This window comes from Protopterus annectens, chromosome 1.part0 (assembly GCF_019279795.1).
Source record: "Protopterus annectens isolate FY-2018-M chromosome 1.part0, PAN1.0, whole genome shotgun sequence".
NCBI lineage: Eukaryota > Metazoa > Chordata > Ceratodontiformes > Protopteridae > Protopterus > Protopterus annectens.
The window spans coordinates 492,197,348-492,222,152 of NC_056725.1; the positions used below are offsets into that span (position 1 = coordinate 492,197,348).

Here is a 24,805-nt window from a genome sequence, read left to right on the forward strand (position 1 = left end):
GCTCGAGAGCACAGTCTACTTTGGTGACTTGCTCATAGTTGCATTGTTTGCAACTTGAAACTGTGGGACTCCATAATTCGCTGCTTTAATTTAGCAGGTAGTTCTTTCTATTCTAAACACTGTGGAAAAGCAGAAGTAATTTGCATGTTCCTCACAAGTTATTTAAAGTAGCAGCTGTCAGTTGTACATCATCTAGCAGGGATGCTGCAGTAGATTAACAACTTTGCCTCCCAAGGAAGTATGTGAGAATGGGTTGTCAATACAGATTGACAGTCTTACACAGCCCTGTAATTTACCTAGCTTATTTTGTTGAGGCATTGAAACTACTGAGAAAAGGGGTATTAACAGGTCACAACGTCTCACAAATCCGGGTAACAAACTGAAAGAATGAAAGTATTCATGTTCTGGAGGCTTTGCAAGATGTTTGTGATTCAAACTGTTATCTGAGAAAATGGGTGGAAAAGTGTACATTTTCCTTATGTCTAGCATGACTCATAAAACAGGAACTTGATGTGGATGAAATAAGGTTGCAAAAAAAATCACATTAATATGGTGGTCTCCATGAGCGTCATATTGAACATATTAAAGTATAATAAACACTTGAGCTAGTTTGATGTATTAAAACAGCCCTGAATTACAAGATACAAAGGTGTATTTTTTGAGCTTCAAGGTGGAGTTCCACTTGTTTTAAACTAAGTACTAACCTTTATGTGAATAATCTCACCCTTATTTTTATAGCTTCTTTTATGTAAGCAAACATTTTTAAATTACTGAAACCTTTATTTTCATTTCATTGGATAAACAGACCTTATTTTTTATTTCTGTAAGTTATGCAGAATTTATTTTCTGTGATCTAAGTGTACCTTGCATTTGTTTTCTGTAAATCAGCCCCGCCTTTTATTTTATTTTGTTCTTGCAAGTTTAACCTTTTATTTCTGTGAGTAACTATAACATGTATTTATTTTATCAAGTACAGAAATTGGACATAACATAAAAATACAGGTTCAAGAAAGGGGGTAGGTCTGACATAATTTGACGTAATCTTCTCTGTGATGCTTTTCAGACTGTGATTTTTTTCTTGAAAACCTCCTGTAACTGTATAAGTACTTGTTTAAATAGAAAGAAAATCTTGTTGAGAAAATCTCTTGAAGCGTAGTCTATTAAGTTGTAATAAAGAATGTTACTAAGGCAGTTAATGCTATAAACAGTAATGTATTTTCTGTACCTCGAAAGTCTAGGCCAAAATTAAAGATACATTGTTACCAGGACTGAGTCTGTGCTAATAGCAGTATTGGCATCAGAAAAAGTGCAAAAAGTGTTTCTTTTTATGAAGCGCTTGAATACCTATAAGTTTCTGAGATGAAAACATTAGTACGTTTCTGGAAATGCAAAAGTACAATAAGCAAGCAATAATACCTGACAGGGTGTGTGTTAATGTGCAATTAACACCAGAAGGGCATTAATTACATATTAACACACACCCTGTCAGGCATTATTGCACTTAGACAATGGGCTGGCTGTAAAATTGTTGAGTTTTACATGCTTGTTTATTTTTTTAAGTACCATATTTTTATGTATATTTTTAATGTAAAATAGTTCCTCCGCCTAATTATTCAAACTTCCTGTAGTATATGTTAATGGTGTTGGAGGAAGCATTTTACATCAAATATATATAAAAAAATAATATAGTGCTTAAAAAAAAATAAGCAAGTGAAACACAACAATTTTACATACAGCCCATTCTCTCTCCCATACACCCATACACAGTCTATTCTGCTTTCACACACATACATATGCACACACAGTCTTCTACTTTCATACACACATTCACTCACAGAAAATCTGTTTGACCCTCTTTCTCAATCTCTCACAGTCTCCAGCTGCTTTCATACACACATTCAGTCTCACTCTCTCTTGATTTCTGTCACAGGCAGTCTCCTCTGCTTACATACATGCATTCACTCACACATCAGTCTCGCTTTGTCTCTCACTCTCTTAATCTCTCTCTCACACACACACACACACAGACACACACACACACACACACACACACACACACACACACACACACACACACACACACACACACACAGTCTCTGATTTAATGCACGCATTCACGAACACATGCAGACAGAAACATAAACAGACTCTTCTGTTTCACTCGATCAGTCACTCTGTCTCTTATAGGTTCATAGGTTAGTACTAAGCTAACTGCCTTTGTGAGCCATTTTAAGCCTAGCCAATTATCCCCTTGTGAGACTCAAACCCTGCACCTTGTGCTTGCAAGACAAACACCTTAACCATTATCTTATTCACATAAACCTATACACTCTCACACACACTGTATTTTACTTTTTTTTTAATTTATTATTTTACACTTGTTAAACAGCAAAAGCGCTGTTTAGTGAGCATAAAATAACGGGTCATTCACTCTCACTTTCACTAACATGCACACGTACACACACACATACATAGACACACACACATGTACCTTTTTTGTTGTCTTCTTTTTTATATTTTACACTCACTAAATGCAAAAACGCTGCATAGTGAGCATAAAATAATGGCAGACATTCTGTTTCCTCAGTCAGAGCTCCACGACAGCTTGATAAGCTGTTGTGAAGCAGTGGACTTGTTTTTTGGTGGGCATTACTTGTACATTAATACCCTGCTAGAGAATGCTCATTCTCCAATCAGGATATTGATGTACAGTTTGTCCATTGTCTAAACTTGGTTAAACTGAGTTGCACTTGGGAAGTGCAACTTATAATACAAATACAAGGAAAACACTGGTGTTAATAAAGTTGCATGTCACAAGTCCACCCTGCTGGACCAGTGCGGAATGAGCTCAAATCCACTGCAGTATTATTGAACCTACTATGGGCCAACAGCATGCCTAACACATATATCCTTTGTCACTAAGTGGTTCAAAATAGGATTACTGCATCTGCAATAGAATGTAAAATTGTGATTAATACCAATAACCTAACAAAGCTAACTATGAAGACAATTCTAAAATTACCTAGTCGCAATAGCTGTCCATAGAAGGCACCTAGCTGAGACACTTTGCCTTCTGTGGTCCCATAAACAAATTAAAAGTGAACACTTAAAATATTTTGAGGATAGTTATATTCTGAAATATAAGGAAGGAACTGTAAGAGGGAAGGTGACAGGAAGCTAATATAGCCATTCCATGTATAAAGATGGAAATTCTGTGTGTCTCCTTTACGATCAGTGGGGAATAACAATGTGAAAAATTTAAATGTATGGAACATATAAACACACAGATCTGATATGAATATATGCAGTAGACAGAGGGAATGAAATATAACAAGTATAAACAAGTGCTAACATTAATGGCAAAGTAGAATCATCTCCATTTGAATATACAGTAGGTACTAAGGTAATTAAGATGCAATTTTAAATACTGTTTTCTGACAGAAGCAAATTGCTAAACTACTTTAGGCCACTAACGTTGTATATTGTAGTAGAAAAGATGTTAGTGGGTGGGGAGCTTTAGTAATTTTCTTATCTGAATTTTCTTACCAGACAGTTTCATATTCAAATTTCAGTGCCCTGTATAGACACAAGTAAATTATATAATAAACTGAATACAATGTTTACATTACAGATATGGGGGGAAAAACCTTCCCACTCTGCATACACAGTGGGCAAATTGTGTGCCATCAGAAGTTTTTCAGTTTTCCTGTGTTTTTTAACATTTGCTAGCACTTAAGTCTAGCACAACATATAATGGTTTGTGACTTACAATATTCAACCGGGTGCTTCACTCTGTAGTATTTTCAGCTCCCTAAATAATGTAAATAAGGCAAAATATTATGAAAGCCAGCATTATAAATGACCTCTGTAAAAGTGGTTTTAGTGTTCACAGTTATCAGTTGCTTGCCATTATGTCATTGTGAATATGCCACACTGTTGGAATACTGTGTCATAGGTTCATAGATTAGGTTCATAGATTAGTACTAAGCTAACTGCCCTTGCGAGCCATTTTAAGCCTAGCCAGTTATCCTTTGTGAGACTCAAACCCTGCACCTTGTGTTTGTAAGGCAAATACCTTAACCATTAGGCCACCCTCCCATCCTTTCAGAGCCATAGTAAAGTAAAATTGGCTTGGTCTGGTAAGAAGTTTGAATTTTACAACACAATAGACCAATCTCTCATATGAAACAACTGTTCACTTCATTTTCCCAGTTTACAGACTGCTGTAAGAAGTAAAATTTCAAAACAGCTTAGCTGTTTTTCTTCAAATAAGCCAGATTTCCAATTTTGAATATTGCCTATTTTTATTATCTAGCCATCTATTAACTAACTGAACTAATCTTTGTAGATCATTTTTAGACACCCCCCCCCGGCCCCAAAGGAAAGGTCTCTATGCCCATATATCTTAGGGTAGCTTGTCAGCCTAGGCAGCTTGTCTCTGTGAAGTGAGTGGTAGCCACAGTGGTCACAGGGAGACGATGCTATCTTTACACAGACAGTAGCCAGATGAGACAGTGTCACTGTGCCATATTTTGCATTTGCTTTAAGAAGAAGTAGGATACAGCAAGGATCTCACTGTCAATGTGGAAATGCAAAAAGGAATGAAAGAAATGATGCGCTTAGAAAGGTATCAACTGAATAAGAAGAGTAAATAAGCTGCGTCAGCTGTGTCAAGATTAAAACACAGGATGAAATATTTGTTTGTGTATGTATCTGCTCATACACGCTGGACTATATTAACTGCTTCATTTTTTTCTTTTCCATTTCTTCGTCTGACACAAATGCAAATACTCACACATGTACACTGCACCCAGTAGGGTAGTGTGCTAGTCATTAGCTGTAGATGTATCCATACAGATGTGTTTCCTTTCTTCCTGCAGGCTCTGCTGTTTGTCTTCTCGATACTGCGAAAGGTAGCATGGGATTATGGACGTTTGGCGTTGGTATCGGATGCTGACAGGTATGCTTTTTACTGTACTGTTAAACCTGTATCGTTTAGGTTGATGAGATTGTGGGTTGGACTGGTAAATGTGAATAACAAGAGCAACCATACTGCAGAAGCTGAGGGTTAGACAAGCCCTTTATTGTTTATTTGCAAATGCTGCCAGCTTGGCTGATTTAGTTCTGATCATTGCAAATCTAGTTTAGGAGGATGATTTTATTACACAAAAATGATGTTAAATTTTACATCTCCGGAAAATAATGTCTGGGTTGATTACCAAGTGGTTTTATGACATATTTGAAGACTGCGTTTGAATCATGGAACACTGAGAATTTTGTTTTCAGTGAGTTGTGTCCTTAAGACGTTGCTAAAGGTTATTATGTTCATTGACTATAATTTGCATCTCAAGGTGCACATGGTGGAGGTCCACAGTAGGGTTTGATTCCACTAATCTGTACTTTTAGACTATGTAAGCCACTTGATTTCCCTATTGCTTTTGTGATATTAGTGAACACAGTCAGTTATATGTTATGAGCTTCATCAATTACTATTGTGTGAAAGGATTTTTTCTCTGCAAAAGATGTCACTGTACAAGAACTTCTCACCTAACTAACCTTTTACAAAGATGATCTGAAAATAACCCAGAATACTAGTCAGGTCACCAGAAAGTGCATTTTCTTCTCTTGGTAAAATTAATTATCCATGATAAAACTATTCATAACCTCAGATAGAAACATTGTGAGACTGACTAGAAGGTTCCATATGCATGCACACATTAGAATAAATGGTAATGTACATACACCTTACACTGCCAGAGACCCCCCTTAATACTACTTTAATGGAGTCATCACTTTGAGTTTTAATACTCCAGATTAAATGAAAATTGGAAAATGTACATATTGTCAGTGGTGTAAAGTAAACCACAGTGATGATGCATTGTGTATGCATTGCACATTCAGTGGTCTGTGCATCTGGAGTACATGTACTAAAGACATCTCTGCTGATGTGCTTTTTTAGAAGACCCACCCAAAAGTGACTGCCACCACACAGAGGAGTTACTTGAAAAAAGTAGGACCATTCCGTTTTAAGTAACATCATTTTACCATTGCTGTATGTGGACAAGTTATATTTTACCCACCTTGAGTGGCCTCAGCTGTGTCTTCATACTTACGAACAAACAACACTCCTCCCCTTGGACTGAATGTCACTTGCCCTTACCAAGCTGCAAAGTATCATGGCTGCAGTGTTGCAAAGTTCAGTTAGTATCACATGCAAGCTTACGTGCCTCAGAGTCTATCAGTAATTTGATATGGACTGTAAAACTAAATGGTTTCTTAGTTTCTTAAATTTATTTAAAAAAACATGCCAGGCATGTAAATATATACTTTTCAGGTTTGGGTGTGGTGAGCAGCAGTTGTAGGAACTTGTTTTCTTTCCTGATTGTTGAGATGGATATTGAGTATACTCTGTTAGTCATCATGTTTGTCTTCCTTACCTAGTGTGGCCAGCTTATACAAAATTTTAGGCAGACTTCAGTCAGTGTTTAACAACTTCATAGTTGGATACTTATTGGAATAATGGACTGTGTTTGTATTTTTCCCCTTGTGAAATACAGTTTGTAAGAACTTGTCTGTTACACATTGATGCCACAGTTTTGCTGTGTTTTTCTTGTGTTTTTCTTCTTACTGATATTTTTCAGTACTTGTCAGTCTGTATCTTTTTAAGAGGAGAATGCGACTGAAGTAATGACTGCCTTTGTAGGCAGTATTGCTTCCCTCTTTTGTGCCTGCAGCTTTGAAGGACCTCTTAGTTCAGAATGAGTGCCACTAAACATATTTACTTTGAATAGATAACAGTCCCTGAGAAAGTTCTAAACTTTTATGAAGTTAATCTAAGGATTATTCTGTATATAACATATACAACATAGAATTCAGGTGATAACATTACTTTTAAGTGACCATGAGTGAGATTCAGAAAATGCTGTGCTTACGTACATGTAATAGATGTGACTAATCACAAGGTGATATGAGTGATTGCAGTTAAATATGGAAAATTTCACAAACAGCTTGTAGTTAATTTCAAGACTGTTTTGGAGACTTATTCGGGCAATTAATTCAGAAAGTAAATTTCACCTATTTTACCACCTCACTCTTAATGTATCTCTAACATTCCCCTGCCTCTTCTACCTCTTCCCTTCCTCTATCTCCAACCACTCTTAATTCTTACAGTCTCAAAACAACCTACCTGTCTAGTCTGTCTCCTATACTCTACCTCCCCTACATCTCCTACTAGCCATTCTTACTTTCCTTTCTTGTTTCCAAACTCCTATACAACTAGATCCTACCCACTTTAAATAAGCATCTGCCTAACTATTTACTCAATTTTGCTCTAAGCAGCTTAAATAATATTGTAACTAGTCGCATTTTCTTCTGCTAATTGTTTAAAACCTTGTTTGTAACAACTCACTTCTCTGCCAATTGTTAATACTCTGTATAACTGAATTGCCTAAGGAGCTTTTTTTCTTTCCAGGTCTCTGCTTTTAAGATCCTGTAGATGATTGTTACTATTATGTTACTAAAATGTAATAAATGTTTCCTAGTCCTGAGGAGCTTTTCTCCCCGGGTCTCTGCTGAAAATGAGCCAAAAGCTCAGCCAGACTAACCCGGTTAACAAATGTAAAATAAATAAAAATAAACACTGAGCTGCAGTGCTGAGCCAAAAGTCTGGCTCCTCTGTAGATCAGTGCTTTTAAGTTAGATTCCAGGCAGACAGCAAGACATTCTCTGAGCATTTGATTTTGTTTTGCCATGGTTTAATCACACTGACTTGTGTGCAGTGAACCAGCAGTGCAGTGCAGTGCACTTGTTTTTGTTTTTCCACTTATCCCCACTGTAGCGACGCTGAGGAGTTTAGTATATATAAGCTAAGGGATGGGGGTATGTCCTTCATATGGAGGGTTCAGGGGTCCTGCCCTCTTAATTTATTTATTTTTCTTCTTTGTCCAGGAAAATCCAACAGGGCAATAATCCTTTTTTAGTGGAGGCCCTGGGGGAAAAGCTGCCCAAATTAAATTTATTTTTTATATACATAATCAACACAGATATAGAAATACAGTTTTAAATGCAGTATAATTATGTACAATTTTATATACAACTTCATAAATAGAAGTACAGTTACACATACACTAATAGGTAATAGAAGTGTAGTTTGTACATGTAGTATATGAAGAAGTAATGCATTTAAATAAACATAGGACAGCAGGAAATACATACATATATTTCGCTTACTAACATACAAGATAAGTAAATATGGAAAACCTTGCGATCAGTTGAGAAGATGTATAGAGATTAATATACTTTTATGTGCAGCTGAGATAGATATAGAAAGGGAGGGAAGTGGTAGATAAGAGTTGGAAAGTATGAAGTAAAGTGATTAGGCTGTAAACCTAAGTGTTGTATCCAGGTGCAGTGCAAGAACACAGATGTTTTTTGTTTAGATGATGCTTGATTTGAGATTTGAAATTAGGTAGTTTCTGTATTGTCTGATTTTAAGGGGTATAGATTACTAGATATTTGAGTCGTAGTTGGAGTACAGAAAGTCACCTGCATTATTATTGCATTTGGATGTGAGTAAGAGGGATTTTTTTGCTGGATTGTAGGTCTCTGGTGCAAGAGTAGTACTTTAGGGTGTTGTGGAGTGTCGGACATTTTGTTGATGTTTAGACAGGCTTATGAGCAGTGACTGGGGAGTATGACAAGTAAATGTGTAGTTCCGGCCATTTTAGTTGTTTGAGTTGTTAGTGGTGTGCTGATGAGTTTGTTGGAAACTTGGCAGTTTTATTGTAACATGTCTCAAGCTTGTATTTGTCAGTTTTATGTAAGTTGATGAGGATTGGTAATGTGTTTGGTAGGGCTGGTAGTTGGTACGTTCTGGCCATAGATTGTGTAGTGGTGACCATAGAGTCTGGTTTGGCCCTGTAAAGGAAATCTAGTTTAATGGGTTTTTTTTAGTGGATGCATAGATAGGAAAGGTAAATTTTTTGTTCAGAGTATCTTAGGAGTAAAGAGCATTAATTTTGTTTTGTTTTGGTTCAGAAGTGGAGAATTGTCTAGCCAGGATTCTGCTGCAGTCAATGAGTGTTGGGTGAGCTCTTGGCATTTGAAGAGAAGGGGCAGAACCAATGAGCACAGACTTATCTCCATGTTGGAAATGGATACCAGGCTTGTAGTATGAAGTTTATTTCTGAATATGTTTAATAGAAATGTACCCAATGTTGATCCTTGTGAGACATCTACTATACCTCAAAGAGGTGGAGACAGTTCTTGTTGCCACTTTACAGATTTTTGTCTATTGGTTAAGTAGCTGTGGTATCAAGATGGGGATGTGTGACTGAGTCCAAGACTATTAAGTTCAGACAGTAGTATGTGATTGGAAACGGTCAAAAGACTGATGAATAAGGAAGAAACTAAGTTGCCTTCATTTCTATTCTGGTTGATTGGTTTGCAGAAGCTAATGAGGACAATAGTACTACAATAACTGGGGCAGAATCCATGCTGAGTTTTGGAAAGCAGGTTTGTTATTGGTGAGGTGGTTTAAAAGCTGGGTATGGATACATTATTTATTTTACATTTGTTTACAGTATAGCCCGACTGGACAGTTTCTCCATTTTCAGCGGAGACCCAGGGAGAACAGCTCCAGTATAACTACAAGTAGTATAAAACACCAATATACATAACAGTTTTATGGAAAAAGAGCTCAACTTAAGGTAATAAAGGACCAGACAGTCATAGATGCACACATAGATTGAAAGCATAAATTAATGCAGTTAAAACTAATTGGCATATCATATAACTTTATACAATAACAAAGATCGCTGTTTGTAAGTAGCATGGAATGTCATTTCATGAAAGGAAAACGGAGAAGGGTAGTTTACTTAATCGCACTTTTAACATAAGTGCAATAGGAAACAATTAGGTGAAAAGATACACTAGGCTAGGCTGGAATTCTAAATGAAGAAACATGAAAAGCAGTTGTGCATTCAGGATGAATTGCAGGAAAGAGAAATTGTGTTGGTTTGTATAGCCTGAGTCAAAGCAGTTGCTTTAGCCTGGGTCAGTGCATGTACTTATCTATGAAGTATGCAGGTGGGATTTAAGAAGGTTTTTAAAGATAATTTTGTGGCTGTTGACCCTATACTAAGGATCAGTGTTCCAGATTTTAGCACTGTAGTTGGAATACAGGGAGTCACCAGCACTGTTCCTACCTCTGGTGATGTAGTATTATAGATATCTTGGTAGAGCAGCAATCGGTTAGTAGTTTGAGATTTTGGTAGTTTGCATTTTCCATAGGCCGGGTGCATGGTTTTCTGCTCTGGATCTATTGATTAGAATTAAGATGGGGAGGACCAGAGCATGTACTGCTAATTTAAGGTAGTCAGAAAGCAAGTCATTAGCTACTAAGGTAGTAGGTAGGTCTTATTGGTGTAGTAGTTTTTGTATTTTGGAAGTTTGGATGTATTTAAATGTAAAACTATTAGTGCTTATGTTTAGAGGAGTTATATTCATGGGATCATAGGAGGTTACTAGGCTAATGGCCCTGGGGCCCTTACAAGCCTAGCCAAGAGTTTATCTCTAAAAAAGAAACCTTAGTCAGCACCTGTCACCTCTGTCAGTGAGGGACAAAGGTGGAACCCCTGGGACAAATTTGTGGTTTCCCACACACTCATCAGGGTTGCACTTGAAGAGGGTTAGCGTGACATGTATGGGAAGTCTATTCCAGAGAACGGGCAGCCTCTGGGAGACAAACCTGTCTCTCCAGCAGGTTTTGTTGATGTCACATATTAGATTTAGGCCTATCGAGTGGGTAATGTGCGAAGAGTTAGACGTATGGATATGGAGCATCTCTAGTAGGGCAGGGTCCGATATTGCCTTGTTGGCAAGACACAGATCACTCCTGAGCAATCTGTATGATACTGAGTAAAGTGATAGTGATTTGAGCCTGTCCACATAAGACAGATGTTGGAGGCCACGCATTCTCTTTGTGAGGTGTTTCTGTGGCCTTTCCAGTTGGTGCAGGTGTTTGGAGAGATACATACCAAATGGGGTGTTATACTCATTTATAGATCTAATGAGGGAAGAGTACAGAGAGGTAATAACTTCCTTTTTTCTGGATGCAATCACTTTACTTATGAGATGAACCAAGTAAAAGGATTTTCTGACCACTGCCGCAACATGATGGTCGAATGCCAGATTGTTGTCAACCTGAGTACCTAGGTCTCTCACCACCGGTTGTGTACTTAGGGGGTTGCGTTGATGTGGTAATCTGGACCATGTTTTTGCTGAATGGTATGATAATACATTTTTTTGCATTTAACTTGAGGCCATGACTTTGGCACCAGTTATTTGTAGCTGTGAGACCCTCTTGCAGTATGTTAATGTCATTTGGGGAGTCAAAGACCACACCTAACTTACAGTCATCTGCAAACTTGGTCAGCCACAGGCCCTTGGTCTTTGCCCATCCCCTGAGAAATAGATGCCAGGGGTCTCAGGACAGATCCCTGGGGAATACCACTGTTGCTGTTGGAGGTGATGGCGCCTATTTTGACCTTGTGGGTCCTGTCTGTGAACCAGTTGGCCACCCATCTGATGAGATAGGGATTAACACCAAGTTGTGTTAACTTTTCTATGATGTCCAAGTGGGGAATTATGTCAAAGGCCTTGGCCAAGTCAAGGTAAGCTGTATGTACTGACTTTCCCTCATCCAGGGCCTTGGTGACAGTCTCAAAGAAGTCAACTAGGTTCAATAGGCATGATCTGCCCCTGACAAATCCGAATTGGGTGGCGTTGAGTGTTTGGACATTGCCTATGTCCTTGTTTATGAGATCCATAATATGGCTTTACAGATCAGACTTGTCAAACTAATGGGGTGATAGTTGCCCGGGTCAGTAGTGGCACTACCTTTGTGCAAGGGGATGACAATGGTGGTTCTCCACTCTGCTGGAATGAAGCCTGTAATTAGGTTGTGGTTGAATAGGGTGCTCAGTTGGGCAAAGCTAGTTCTTGCTGGAGATGGTGCAGAATACAGCCTGGGATATTATCAGGTCCTATGGAAGCTGTGTTCTTTGCCTTGGATAGGGCTTTTAACACTTGATCTATGGAGATTTGAGGTGTGGGACAAGTATCAGGCATGTCGACTGGGCCTACGGGGGGGCGATAAGGGGGTGAAGACTGGGCCTACGGGGGGCGATAAGGGGGTGAAGTTTGTGCTGAAGTTATCAGCTGGTAGGTTGGCTATGTTGTCAGGATCAGTGTAAGTGATACCGTTGAGTACTAATTCGGAACAAACTTGGGCTTTGTCGTGGAGGTTCCTAACATAACTGAAGAAGGACTTGTGGTTTCCCTTTGTTTTGGAGGCTAGTTTCAACTCGTGATTCTCTTTGGAGTTTTTCACTAGTGATCTAATTTGCTTGTTGAGGCAGAGGAGGGAGATTTTCCAATTTGGAATTTGTTCCTATTTATCCTTGGACAACAGTTTCTTCCTTTTGTTGTAAAGCCTGTTGATAGAGGATGTCCAGCAGACAGGTTTGTGTTTCCTTGAGGAGCAGGTTTTAGTTCTGTTTGGTATGGCTGAGTCCATGCAGTTGTACAGGTGCTTGTTTCATGCACTGGTGTACTGTTTAACATAGTTGTCTGCATCCTCTGAGGGGGGGGGGTCGTGTGAAGTTGCTGATACCCTCCCTTGGGAGGATTTAGTCAGCTTTTGAGAAGTTTTTTTAGCCTGGTTACGGCTGGGGAGGTGTTAGGTGGGATAGAAACTTTGAATGAGACAGACTGATAATCTGTTCTCACCAGGGAAGTACATACTATGGGAGTGTTGCAGTAGTCACCCATGTTGGTGAGAACCAAGTCCAGTATGTTATCTCCCCTTCTGGTGGATGGGACCAGCTGATCTAGTATGTTAGTTGATGAAGACAAGGAATCTTTGGGTGAGTGCATTATTGCAGGAATAGTTCACCCAGTCTATGGTGGGGTAGTTGAAGTTACCAGGGATCAGGGTGTTAGGGGGTACCTTGATGGAGTCAAGTAGGTCCAGGTAGGAGGAGTGGGTGTCCTGAGACATGGGGGGTCTATAGTTGACTATAACTTGGATGGTTGTCTTGCCAACTGTCAGTTGCACCCAGAGTAATTCCAGTGCATCATGCTTGTAAACCAGTCTGGATGTGTGCCTGTCTTTAATGACAATAGAGACTCCACCACCCTTAGTAATTCCAACCTTATTTTGGGGTTGAAAAGTGTGGAATGAGGTATAGCCTGGTAAGGCAGGGGTGCTCTCCGCATCCCTGAACCAAGTTTCCGTGACCACACAGACATCGGCATCTTCCAGTGTAAGGAGAGCCTCCAGTGAGTCCAATTTCAGATTAAGGCTCCTAGCATGACCTTCAATTTGCTTTTTGACAGATCTTTCATATTGGAAGACTTGTCTTTGGGACTTGGCCTAAAAAAGGCACTTTGGGGGAGGCAAGAGCCTTGGCCAAGATCCGGAATCCCAGGGGTGACAGGTGGAGGACATCTCTGGCAAAGCAATGAGGCCTGTCAATCATGTCATCCCAGGCAGACAGACACAGGATCCCCTTGGAAAAACACCAGAAACTAAGCCAGTTGTTGAAGTCAGTCATTTTTCTGTTGGGGTGGTGGCATTCAAATTCATTTCAATTAGTGACAGAATGGAGTTTGTAAAACAGGAGTTTGTAAAATACGAGTTAAATTGCATTTCTTTATTGTCATTGTTATTGGTGGTAGAGGGTGTTGGAATAGTTTGGCCTGGCTGAAGGAGCCTTTTGATAGATAACCCAAAGAATCTGGGATTATATTGGATTTTTTTGTTGCTGAATTTAAAATACTGGGACTGATTTTTTTTTTAATCTGTTTTTTACTGGGTTTCTAAGATGTCTAAAGTATTGGTAGGAGTCCTGAGTTGTATTGGTGTACCAATGTTTCCATGCTTTGTCCCTCTGTTTAAGTAATTACTTGGTTTCTTTTGTCGTCCACATTGATGGAACTGATTTTATCATCTTGGTGCAGTTGGTGCTATTTCATTTAAGATTTAAGGAGTTTTTTTTTAAAGTGGGAGGCTGCGTCATCTAGGGGTAAGGTTTTAAGGATGTTCCTATTACAGAGCTGGAGTAAATGGATGAAGGTATCTTTTGACAGGTTATGTACTTGGTTGTATGCTATTGTTTTGTTAAGAAATGGACATTGTCATAGTATAAAAGTAGACAGGCGGTCACTAATGCTGTCTTTGAGGGTTCCTGCTAGATTTATAGTGGAAGGTTTATTAGTTAGGATACAATTCAGTGCAGATTGTCTGTTTTTGGATTAGACAGAATATGTTTTGGGAGATTGTGGGGGTTGTTTTGTCAGTGTTAAGGTCACCCATTATTATGGCTTCTTGATGTTAGTTATATGTGTTCAGCTATTGAGATGTTATTTTACGGTGGAGTGCCAATCCTATCATGGTTATCAATTTTTTTTGGAGTTAACTGTATGTTGAGTGTGGATGATTTTGGCAATGCTAACGGTGGGAATATTATTGGGATGGAGTTTTATTTCAATATTGTTTCTGTAGAGGATTGTAGTACCACCTACTTATTTTTATCCTGTCTGTTCTGTGAATATTGTAACCTGGGCAAAATCACATTGTCTTGTTTCAGGTTATAGCCATGTTTTGGTTATAATGGTTATATCGGCGAATAAGTGGGCCAGGCCTTCATGGAATTCTTGAGTCTTGTTTATTATGTTCATAAGGTACATGTTAAGAAGGAGCAAGTTTGATCCTCTAATGGATGTATGTGGGATGTTAGTGAAGTAATCAGTTATGGTGATGGTCTGAATGTGCTGGGTTGCGGTGGGACCTGGATTGGGATGTACGTTATTACTAAGCTCGAGCTTCATTTCTGTGTGTGTGTTTAGGATATAGAATCATTTTGGTTTTAGCTCGTTTTTGGGGCAGTTTGTGATTTGTGTTTTTTATATATCTGAAAGAGAGAGAGCTGAGTACAGCTCTGGTGATTTGGCAACAAGTATGGTAGTGGAGGTAGAAAACAGGGCTAGATAGATAAATAAACAGTAGGGGTCGATAGCTGGACTTATGTCAGTGAGTAGTAAGTAGATATGTATGATAGGATGTAATTTGGGCTAATACAGTGAGAGAGAGGAGCAGTTCTAATCGGATGATGTCTTTTTGAGAGAATGTTTGAGGAAAAAGGAAGGTGTGCTGATCAAAGTAGTGTGAAGATAAAGTGTAATACTGATAAGACTTGCTAGGATGAAATTGAGGAAGGTTAGTTATTAGCAATTTAGAGTAATGTAGGTGTGAAATAACCTGTAAAATAGGCTATTATTAGATAGGAATTTTATAATGTATATTAGAAGGAAGGTATAAGGGTGACTTATAGGATTTTTTAATAGTAAAAAAGTTAGGTTAGAGGAGAGGGGGAGAAATTAGTGCTGGCAGGTGGAGAGTGGAAGACAGTGAAAGATATAATGGGGTGGTGTGAATAAGTTTTTAGTATGTAACTGGTTGGATCTGGTTCGTGGGTGGAGTTCCTATAGTGTAAGTTGAAGTGAGCAGTGGGTTGGTGGCATTTGAGGGCAGAGTATGGAATCAGAATGAACCCAAGCATACCAAGGCTGAATGGAGTGGGATGCACCTGGTTAACAATGTCACTCTGTGTGAAAACCATTAGTACAGTACTTAAATTATCTGATACTATAGTTGTTGGGGCCAATAATTGTGCTTAATACTTAAATCAGGTTGCACTTTTTTATATTGAAAAATTGATGGTGTAAATTGCTGTTGGATGAGTCATTCAAATGTAAAGAAAGTGAACACCAGTACTTGTGCATTGCTAGTATGCAGCATAGCATACAATTGTTATCCTAGTTCCTTTGAACAACTGCAGCAGGTTTATCCATTCAGATTCACATTTTGTCTTTATATTTTAATTATCTGCCAGTACACTGGACTTCTGAATGACCCATCAACGGCCTGATATCACTCCTGTTTGCTGCTGAAGGATGCAGTGGCTTGTTCAAAGAGGAGGCCTGTGCTAAGTCACAAAAACAAACTGAACTCCCTTATTCAGGTATTAATGAGGGTTCTCTTTGGAGCTGTAATTGACTGATTTTTTTTCTAGCTTACATTTTTTTAAATGACAATTGTATAGTGGTTAGAATTGCTGTCTCACTGTGCTTAGTTCTACATTTCACTTCCACGCTTCAAATGTTTTCTGGGTGTAGTCCGGCTGTCTTCCCACTGCCTGTGCAGGCTTTCTGTTGTTTCTACCCACATCCCAAAGATGTATCATAGTTGCACTGACAATCATCCTTCAGATTTTGTGTGTGTGTGTGTGTGTGTGTGTGTGTGTGTGTGTGTGTGTGTGTGTGTGTGTGTGTGTGTTTGCACATGTCTTCATGTGCTCATGTCCTGCAATATCCAGGATTAGTGTGCGCTCTGTACCTTTGATTGCAAAGGTAGGTTGTTGTTCCCCTGCAGTCCTGAATTAAATAAAGCAGGCGTCAGAGAAATGTGAGTTATTTTTGTAGTTGCATGGTACGGTCCATCTTGTTTTAAACCAATGTATTGAATCCACCATTCTCTTTTTCTCTTGTGTGATTGTTTGTTTTCATTTTATAAAGAGTCTTTTGTTAATTTGTAGAAGATTCTTGAAGGATTTCCCTCATTTTAAATGATTTAAGTAATGAAAAAAGCTTTTTTTTTCACTTTTACTTTAAAAGTACATTTGTGAAAAACAGTCTTTTGTGCAATCTGGGCTCAAAGGTTAACCTATGAATGTGCATCAGTCTTCTTTTCTTGGTACTTCCCATATACATTATGTGTGTTAAGGGCACAGTGCAGTTTAAACTGCAGTATCTACGTTGTTTTTGGAGAATAAATCATTTTATAGTTGTCAAGGAAGCTGTACTAGAACAGTTTCTCTTCTTTTGAAGTAATTGATTAGATTGCTTGAGGATAGTGAAATAATCACGTGACTTTCTCTTTATATCAAGTCTAGTGTAAGTGACCAAAAGATGAACTGTCAGTCTCAGATTTTGCTTTTGGAAACTATTCATCTCATCCATGATGGAAATCGAAAAGGTTGTTACTTTTTGCTATGCTGTTTGCATCAGTGGTGTGCACTTTTGATCAGAAATGCTGACCACTGATGTGGAACTTAAAGAGAAACTCTAACTGTACTTTGTAGAGTTGAACTAGATTTAGCAACCGTATTAAGTACTTACAAATGTGCCAGGAACATCAGTTACAGCAGCATTTTCCGTGTAGACATTTAGTACTCTGGTATGTGTAAGTAAGACAGCTGGGTATGTTTCTCATTCATAAAGTCATTTTTGCCTTGACTATTACCTGGTTTACCTAGTAAAATGAATTATTATTTGTTTGCTTTGATAGTAGGAAATCTGATCAAAGGCCACTCATGGCATAACCGTTAAGGTCTTTACCTCACAGATACAGGGTTTGATTCTGACCTCTGGTTATTGGCCAGACTTGTAATAGTCTGTGGACTGATGGCCAAGTATTACCTATGAAGATGTTAAGGTGCCAAATTCAACCTATTCATAGGTCACTTTAGAAGGAATTTCCCTTTTACTGAGTTAAACTAACCTTGACATTGATCCTGTTAAAAAAGGCGTCAAAGCCCTACATTCTGCAAAGAAACTTTTGAATTATACTCTGATTTTTTTTCATTCATTTTCATAATGCATGCAGAAAGTAGTTGATCAGATGTCATCCTTATTTTTAATTATTTATTTATTTACATTTGTTGACCGGGAAAGTCCGACTGGATGCAGGTCCATTTTCAGTGGAGGCCCGGGGAGAAAAGCTCCACAAATTAAAATACTACAGATATCGTTACAGACGAAGAATCCTAGCAATTCAAATATTACAAACATAGTTACAGATGAAGAACATAGTACATTCAGTAGATAACTAGCATCTGTTTTATCCACAAAGTCATAGCAGATATTAACAATTGTTACAATAAGAAGTTACTGCCATATAATAAGTAGATAGGCATGGAAGTTTCAGAGCTTGCTGTAATCGAAGGTAGTTAGTGGGGTGGAAGAGAAGTAGAGGGTAGATGGAGTGGGAGAAGTTAGAGGGGAGAGTTACAAGGGCATACCCAGCATGTTTTTAATGAAGTTTAATACCAGATTAGTGAGTCACCAGATGGGTTTTTACTGACTTACCTGTGGTTAGTGTTATTTTGTGCTATATTGTTTGAAGTTGTTTTATTTTTGTATAAAGAGTATGGAGTATGGAGAATCGGTATGCCAAAAAAGCAGAGTGGGGGGTTTTAACATTATAAAGCAACTGTTTTTAGAACATGTGACACTGGGCCTGAAGCTTTAACAGGTAAAGTGATGTAACTAGCATTGCTTTTAATATGTCTTAATGGTAGTAATTTTTGGTTATGACTTGTATGTTGGTGATTGTGTCTGTTTCCTATAGATCGTGGTGTTTTTTTCTGTTTTGTATATTTCAGTATGCTTTGGTGCACTGTACTTCACAACAGATTCCTGTGCAACTGCTTTGGCCTGCGAATCCTTTTAACCCTGTTAATTTCCCTTCATATAAATTTGAATTTTAAAGGATAACTAAAGCCTGATATTGAAATATACAAAACAAACACCAAAAGCCTCACACTTGGGCACAAGTTAAACTAAAGAACAAACAAAAATGTCCAACCAGCAAGGAAAGTTCACTTGATACCAAGTATCAAGTGAGCTTTCCTTGCTGGTTGGCCATTTTAGTTTGATATTGAAATATGTTTACAGTAATATTTTGGTCATTTTTCCAGTGCTGATGCCCCTGTATCACTATAAGAAGTTAGCATTATTTTATAATTTGTTCATCCCCCAGTGTGATACAGTAAAGAAACCATTCTAATGAGATATTTGCAACCAAGCCTTCATTTTTCCCCCCCGTAGTACCCCACAGCACCCTGTCATTTTCATACCTCTCAGCGTTTTAGTGCAAGAAATCTGGGCAAAGCCTAAAATAATGGGGGAGTAAAGGCCCCAAAACAGGGACAGATTTTAAATATTGCTCATATAGACTCAGAAATTTGCTCGAATAATAGAGTTTTTGTTATACATATTCTGAAGGATATCAGATCTGAAATTCAAGTATATGTCACTATTCAGTGACTTCAGTCCTCAGTGCTTTGCCAAGAAAACCACTAATTTTATGATGAACAGACTAAAAATAGGAGGCAAAAAATCTGGACAGTTGAGAGGTATGTTTTTCCCTTTCATTTATCTTGAATTTCCTCTTACCGTTGACTTGGAACTGCATTGTGTTGAACACGCCCTGTTACCGAATAGCTCTTGAGACAGCTGCCAGTGGATTTGTTTTTAAGAGATGCTTTATATTTGTTGTTTTCAAACTTCTGTAGCAAGGTTTGTCATCCTTTTCAAATAACAGTGACTGAGGTCTGGCTGAAATTCCAGTTGAGTTTGTATTTACTTATGAATATCTTGTAGTCTGTGTAGAACCTGCAATATCCTTCTCTGACCACATCCAGAAAACTGTCAGTAAAGTCCAGAGCCTGCTTAAAACCTGTAATAGAAACTGTAGCTTTTTTAACACCTTTATTGATGCAGGCAAACATGCATTTATAAAAAAAAAAACAAACCATATTGATATGTTCCCAGTTACAAATATAAAACATCACATGTATTTTTTCGTACAACTGTCAATCCAGCATTGCATAAACTGCTCAATTCCTGCCTTCCTTTAAACCTCACTCCTCCAGAACATTACTCTGCTTGTATTATTCCTACAATTTCCAATGCTTTCTATGTAATTTGTTTCTACCCTTTTCTGAAGATCCCACTTCCATGTTTTTATCTCTGTTACAATATTAATGTAGTTCAAATACAGGTGGTTAAGACTTTGATTTCCATTTTTTTAGTAATTGCTTTTTTCAAAGCCACCAGGATTAAATTTAACAATGCTTTACTATGTCTAGGTAATTCAGATCCCAGTGCAAAAAAGCCATTTCCGTAGTTACACCCATTTGCTCACCTTGTATTTCTGATAGAGTACTCTGCAGGGAATTTTTTAAGTCTGCCAATACATTATGCCCCCAGAATATATGTTCCCAGTTCTTCACCATCACACATCCAATATTTGCCATGTACCTGAGGAAATATCCTTTGGAGACTGCTCAGCAATTCTTAATCTTCTGGACTTTGAAGCATATTTGGGAACCATACATATGTCTTTCCCATTGTATCTTGTGAGTTGCTTTTACAGTCTCTCTTCCCAATCTTTTTTAAACTTCTCTGATTGGTTGTTATAGTTATAGTGCAGTGTTTTATATGCCCTACTTATTATTCCTTTTTTAACAGCAACTTCTATTCTACATTCGGCTAAAAACTCCACTGGAGCAGGTATTTCACTTAGGATTCCCCTATCCCTTTCTCTTTGCTGTAATTTGATATCAGTCCCAGATATGGAAGGCAGTCTCTAGTCTGCGGTCCAAATGTCTTCTTGGCCTCTTCCCATTCTATTACCTTTCTGTTCCTAGTTAATTGTTCTCAATACCTTGGTTCCTTTGTCAGCTTTCTCCATTATATTCTAGCCCCCTCTAATATATTCTGTGTACATCTAATTGCACTCATCCCTATCGGCAAAATCTTCTTTCTCCATTCTCATGTTGGTTTAGTTCTTTGACTACTTTCTGCTACTTTGAGTACATTATTCTGCATGGCTGTTGTTGTCTTCTTAAGTATTTGCATCACAAATCCCACTCTCTCTACTTATTTCATGAAGTTTCCCTTTGCTTCATTGTCACTTTAAATTATAGCTGTTGCTTGTGATATGTACATGTGCCTTAACTGGGTAGATGTAAAATATCCCATCAAATCAGGTAATCCCAGGCCACCTTGTTCTATTGGAACAATCATCTTATCTCACTTGACCCTTGCCCTCTTTCCCTCAGAGATAAATTTCTTCAACTCTTTATTAATTATTGTCCACAACTTATGCTCTGATTGATAAAAATATGCCTGACTTGTATATAAAATTAAAGGGGCTAAAAACATTTTCACTGTTTGCATCTTGCTATCCATATCCATAAAAAAAAGTTTCCAGTTTCTCAGTTTTTGTATCGTCTTTTGTTTAGTCTCTTCCCACATGCCCTTAGCTGCCATAACAGAATGATTTTAAAGCCGCACTCCTAAATAATTAATTTTATCATGTCCAAATAAATATCCATATTACTGAAACAATTTCTGTGTGGGTACATACTTTATAACTATAGCCTTTGTTTAGCTTCATTAATTTCATATCACAAAAAGATTTGAAACTGTCTCAGAATGTTACACAACATTAAGATGTCCTTTTCTGTTTTTTTTCAGGTGCAAAATTAATGTTGTCTGTAAATAAAGCCTTCTTTTCTTGATTACGATACTGGTTATCCTTCAGTTTCTGAGGCCCTTATTTTCTTTGCCAGTGGCTATAAATATAAAGCAAATAAAGGGGGGAAAAAGAACACCCATGTCTGATTCCTCTGTTCAGGAACAATGTATCAGAGATGAACACTCCTATTTTAATTTTTGCCTCTGATCTCTCATATATCCTCCTTATTATTGTATCCGGGAATGCAAATTCAAATGCTTCCATTGCCCTATTCACAAAATCCTAACTTACTGTATCAGATGCCTTCTCTGCGTCAAGATCTACCAACAACAGCAGAATTTTCTTACATTCTGCTTCCCTCTGCATCATCATTGTTCTGTTAATCTTGTCACATGTTTGCCCCCACTCCACAAAACCTAATCAACACATATTTATCAATTTTGACAACACCTTTGCCATTCTTTAATCATGGTTAAAAGTATGAAACAAGGTCTGATGAGTCTTTGACTTCTTTAGGTATTACAGCCACCACAGCTTTCTTCCAGGATGGTGCTTACCCTCCTTTTAAAATACTGTTGCGCAAAACCTCCCAAATCCTTTTTACATTCTTCCCTCCTAGCTTAAAAACTTCCACAAACATACCATTTATTCCTGAAGGCTTTTCTGCAGATTGATTAAATGTCACCCTTTATATCTTATCTCCTCCTATCTTAACAGTTAATCGTTGAGCCTCATGTACCTCTAAACTTGGCATACTCAATTCATCCAAATTCCATTTGGATTCTTTCTTGATTTCAACATTTCTCTGCTTTATACAAATTTTCTTAAAATTTCTGAAATATCTTTAATACTTCTACAGGATCTGGGGTTGTTTTTCTTGTTATAGGCTCCTTACATTTGGCAACAACCATTTCTTCTTTCTGTTGCTTAAGTTGTTGTGCTACATGTTTTTGTACTCTGGAGTTATTATCAAAAAACATTTGCTTAATAGGTTGCTAAAGTGGTATAGAGAGATAAAGACCTGACTACAGCCCAGCTAACCCAGGGGCTGATTAGCGGCTTGGGAGACTGATGGAGTGGCAGGGAAGGGGATTGCCTTGCCTATCCCTGGTGGAAGGACACTTGCTGATATGCTCCCTAAGGGGTGTGTGACCCAAAGAGGGAAATTATTGTTGTTTATAAACAATGAGCATGGTGGGTGCAGAAAAGCAAGTGGGAAGTTCATAAAAAAAAAAAACCCTACGGAAGTAAAAAATGAGTCAAGCCCCAAGGACATCCTTAGGATCCAAAACAGGTCCCAGCAAAAATGGAGTAAGTGCTGGGGTGGTAGAGAGTAGCTGGTAGACATAGCATGGTCATTGGTTATTGTAGTCAGGACAGTAACAATGAGTCCAAGGGGACCAAAAAAAAGCAGTTGCTTAACAGCAATCTTTCTAAACTCATGCATATTATACAGATAAGCCCTTATTTTCTTTTTAGTACTTTACAGTTGCTCCTCCTCATGTTCTGTGAGATTCCCATTATTCTACAATACTTTAACCTTTGTCAGCTCTTCTAATTAATTCTGGTTACTTTTTAACCATGCCTCTTTTTATTTTATTTCTACCCTGTTTTAAACTCCATTTTCAATGTATCCCACACACTAGCTATAGCTTCTGAAATAATTCCTATCTTTCTTAATTGTTGAATAATTTTCACTACCCAGTCCTTAAATTCCTCCTTTTTAACAGGTAGGTGAGGAAGTACCAGTGTCTCAGTTTTAGTTCATTACCATTGCATTTTATCTTAGTTGTTATTGCAGCAGGATCTGAAGTAGTTATTGGATGTGTGTCAAAGCTTTCAGTTAATTGCACATGTTCCTGTGAAATATCTTTACTAATAGAGGTCTTGGCTGCTTTCTCTAGGCAAGGTTTGGAGCATACACACAATGTGCCCTTTCAATTAACAAATCCTGCTGTGGAATACCAGTCCAGTTGCTTATTTGTGCTTTCATAAAATTAATGCAGGTTGTTCTTTCCAGTTTCTCTGGTATAGCAGAAAAGTTTAGGTTTTCTCTGCATTCTGCATGCTAAATTAATGGAAGCCGTTTCTTGTACCAAAGCGAGAGCTTGAACTGCTTTTTGCTCAACTGCTGCAGGATTCTTCCAAATCCATTTCTATCCAGCTTTTCTAGCATCTTCTTTCAGGCTCTCAGTTTCTTCTTTGCTGGCATCCAGGCAGTATACTTACTAGCCAGTAACTGAATTTTACTGAAAGTGGCAGAATTACTAACTCTTGTCTCTGTTTCTTTTTTTCACACTGGGACAGCTGACGTTAAGCACACTTTGAAAGCCAATGGTAAGCTGTTGATCAGTGTGCACCATCTTGGAAGTCCTTGCAATCAGTAGCTTGATAACAAAGGAAGCCTGTTTACTTCTGATAAGGTGTACTCATTCCTACACTAGAATGTGTTTTCCACTGCCAGCTACAATTTAGCTTTGAGCAGAAGTTCACAATCACTGTGATATCCAGAACTGTGGGCTGTTCCCAGAAAAATTAATCCACTGTCTATATTTATCCATCACTAGTAGAACAACATAACAGATTTTTACACTAAATTTTTAAACTGTTTTTATCTCTGTCGCTACCTTGTTTTGCATAGAAATGTTCATTTAAAATTAGTAACAGGACTCACTAATTATTATCAACATAATTTATGCAAACAGCCATCTACTGCTTCTTGAATAAGTAGACTGCTCGTAAAATGTGTGTTTGGAGATATGAAGTTTATATAAACAGTAATATATAAGTGAGTGTGTATTAAACAGGTGCAGCACATGATCAGGTATGTACTGAGGCTCATAGGTGATGGCCATGTGTTACATCTCTGACAGATGTCCCTCAATCCTCCCACCACACAAATATGTTATTGTGCTGAAAAATACATATTTACTCATTTGATAACATAATTAATCTGGTCTTACTGATCACTTTGTAGCCACAACCTAAGTGGGTAGGTGAATTAGATGTGTTAAGTATAGTCCAACATGTAAGACATAAATATACATTCAGTAGCAATTTGAATAATTGCAGAAATTATAAAAGTAAGGTTTATTTGTTGACTGATGGGCCTAAATTAAAAAAAAAAATAAAAAATCTGCAAAATTTTTGTATTGTCTCAAAAGGGTGCATATTCTGAAAAGAGGCAAGAGGACTCGGCTGGACACTGTTATTTGAAGCTCACTATAATGATTAAAAACTAACATGAGGTCCGGGCCAAAATCTGAAAATTTGTAGATTGTCACATTCTCCTCCACAGAGTTTGCTTGTCCTTCTTTGCCAGAATGAGGTTATGCAGGTGCTGTAAGTTCTTCCTCTACCCCAGAGACATACTCAAGGTCTTCTTTTTTTTCCCTGGTTAGGGGTCGCCACATCGGA

General features: G+C 37.9%; 1 protein-coding gene across 2 annotated transcripts in view; it reads left to right on the forward strand.

Moving 5' to 3' along the window:
- TMEM63B (transmembrane protein 63B) overlaps positions 1 to 24,805 on the forward strand; it is a 2,399,602-nt gene that overhangs the window by 530,725 nt on the left and 1,844,072 nt on the right. For both annotated transcript variants that reach the window (XM_044060665.1, XM_044060674.1), the window contains exon 3: positions 4,881 to 4,960. In XM_044060665.1, coding sequence (XP_043916600.1) covers positions 4,881 to 4,960 — 80 coding nt within the window. The remainder of the gene's footprint in view (positions 1 to 4,880; positions 4,961 to 24,805) is intronic.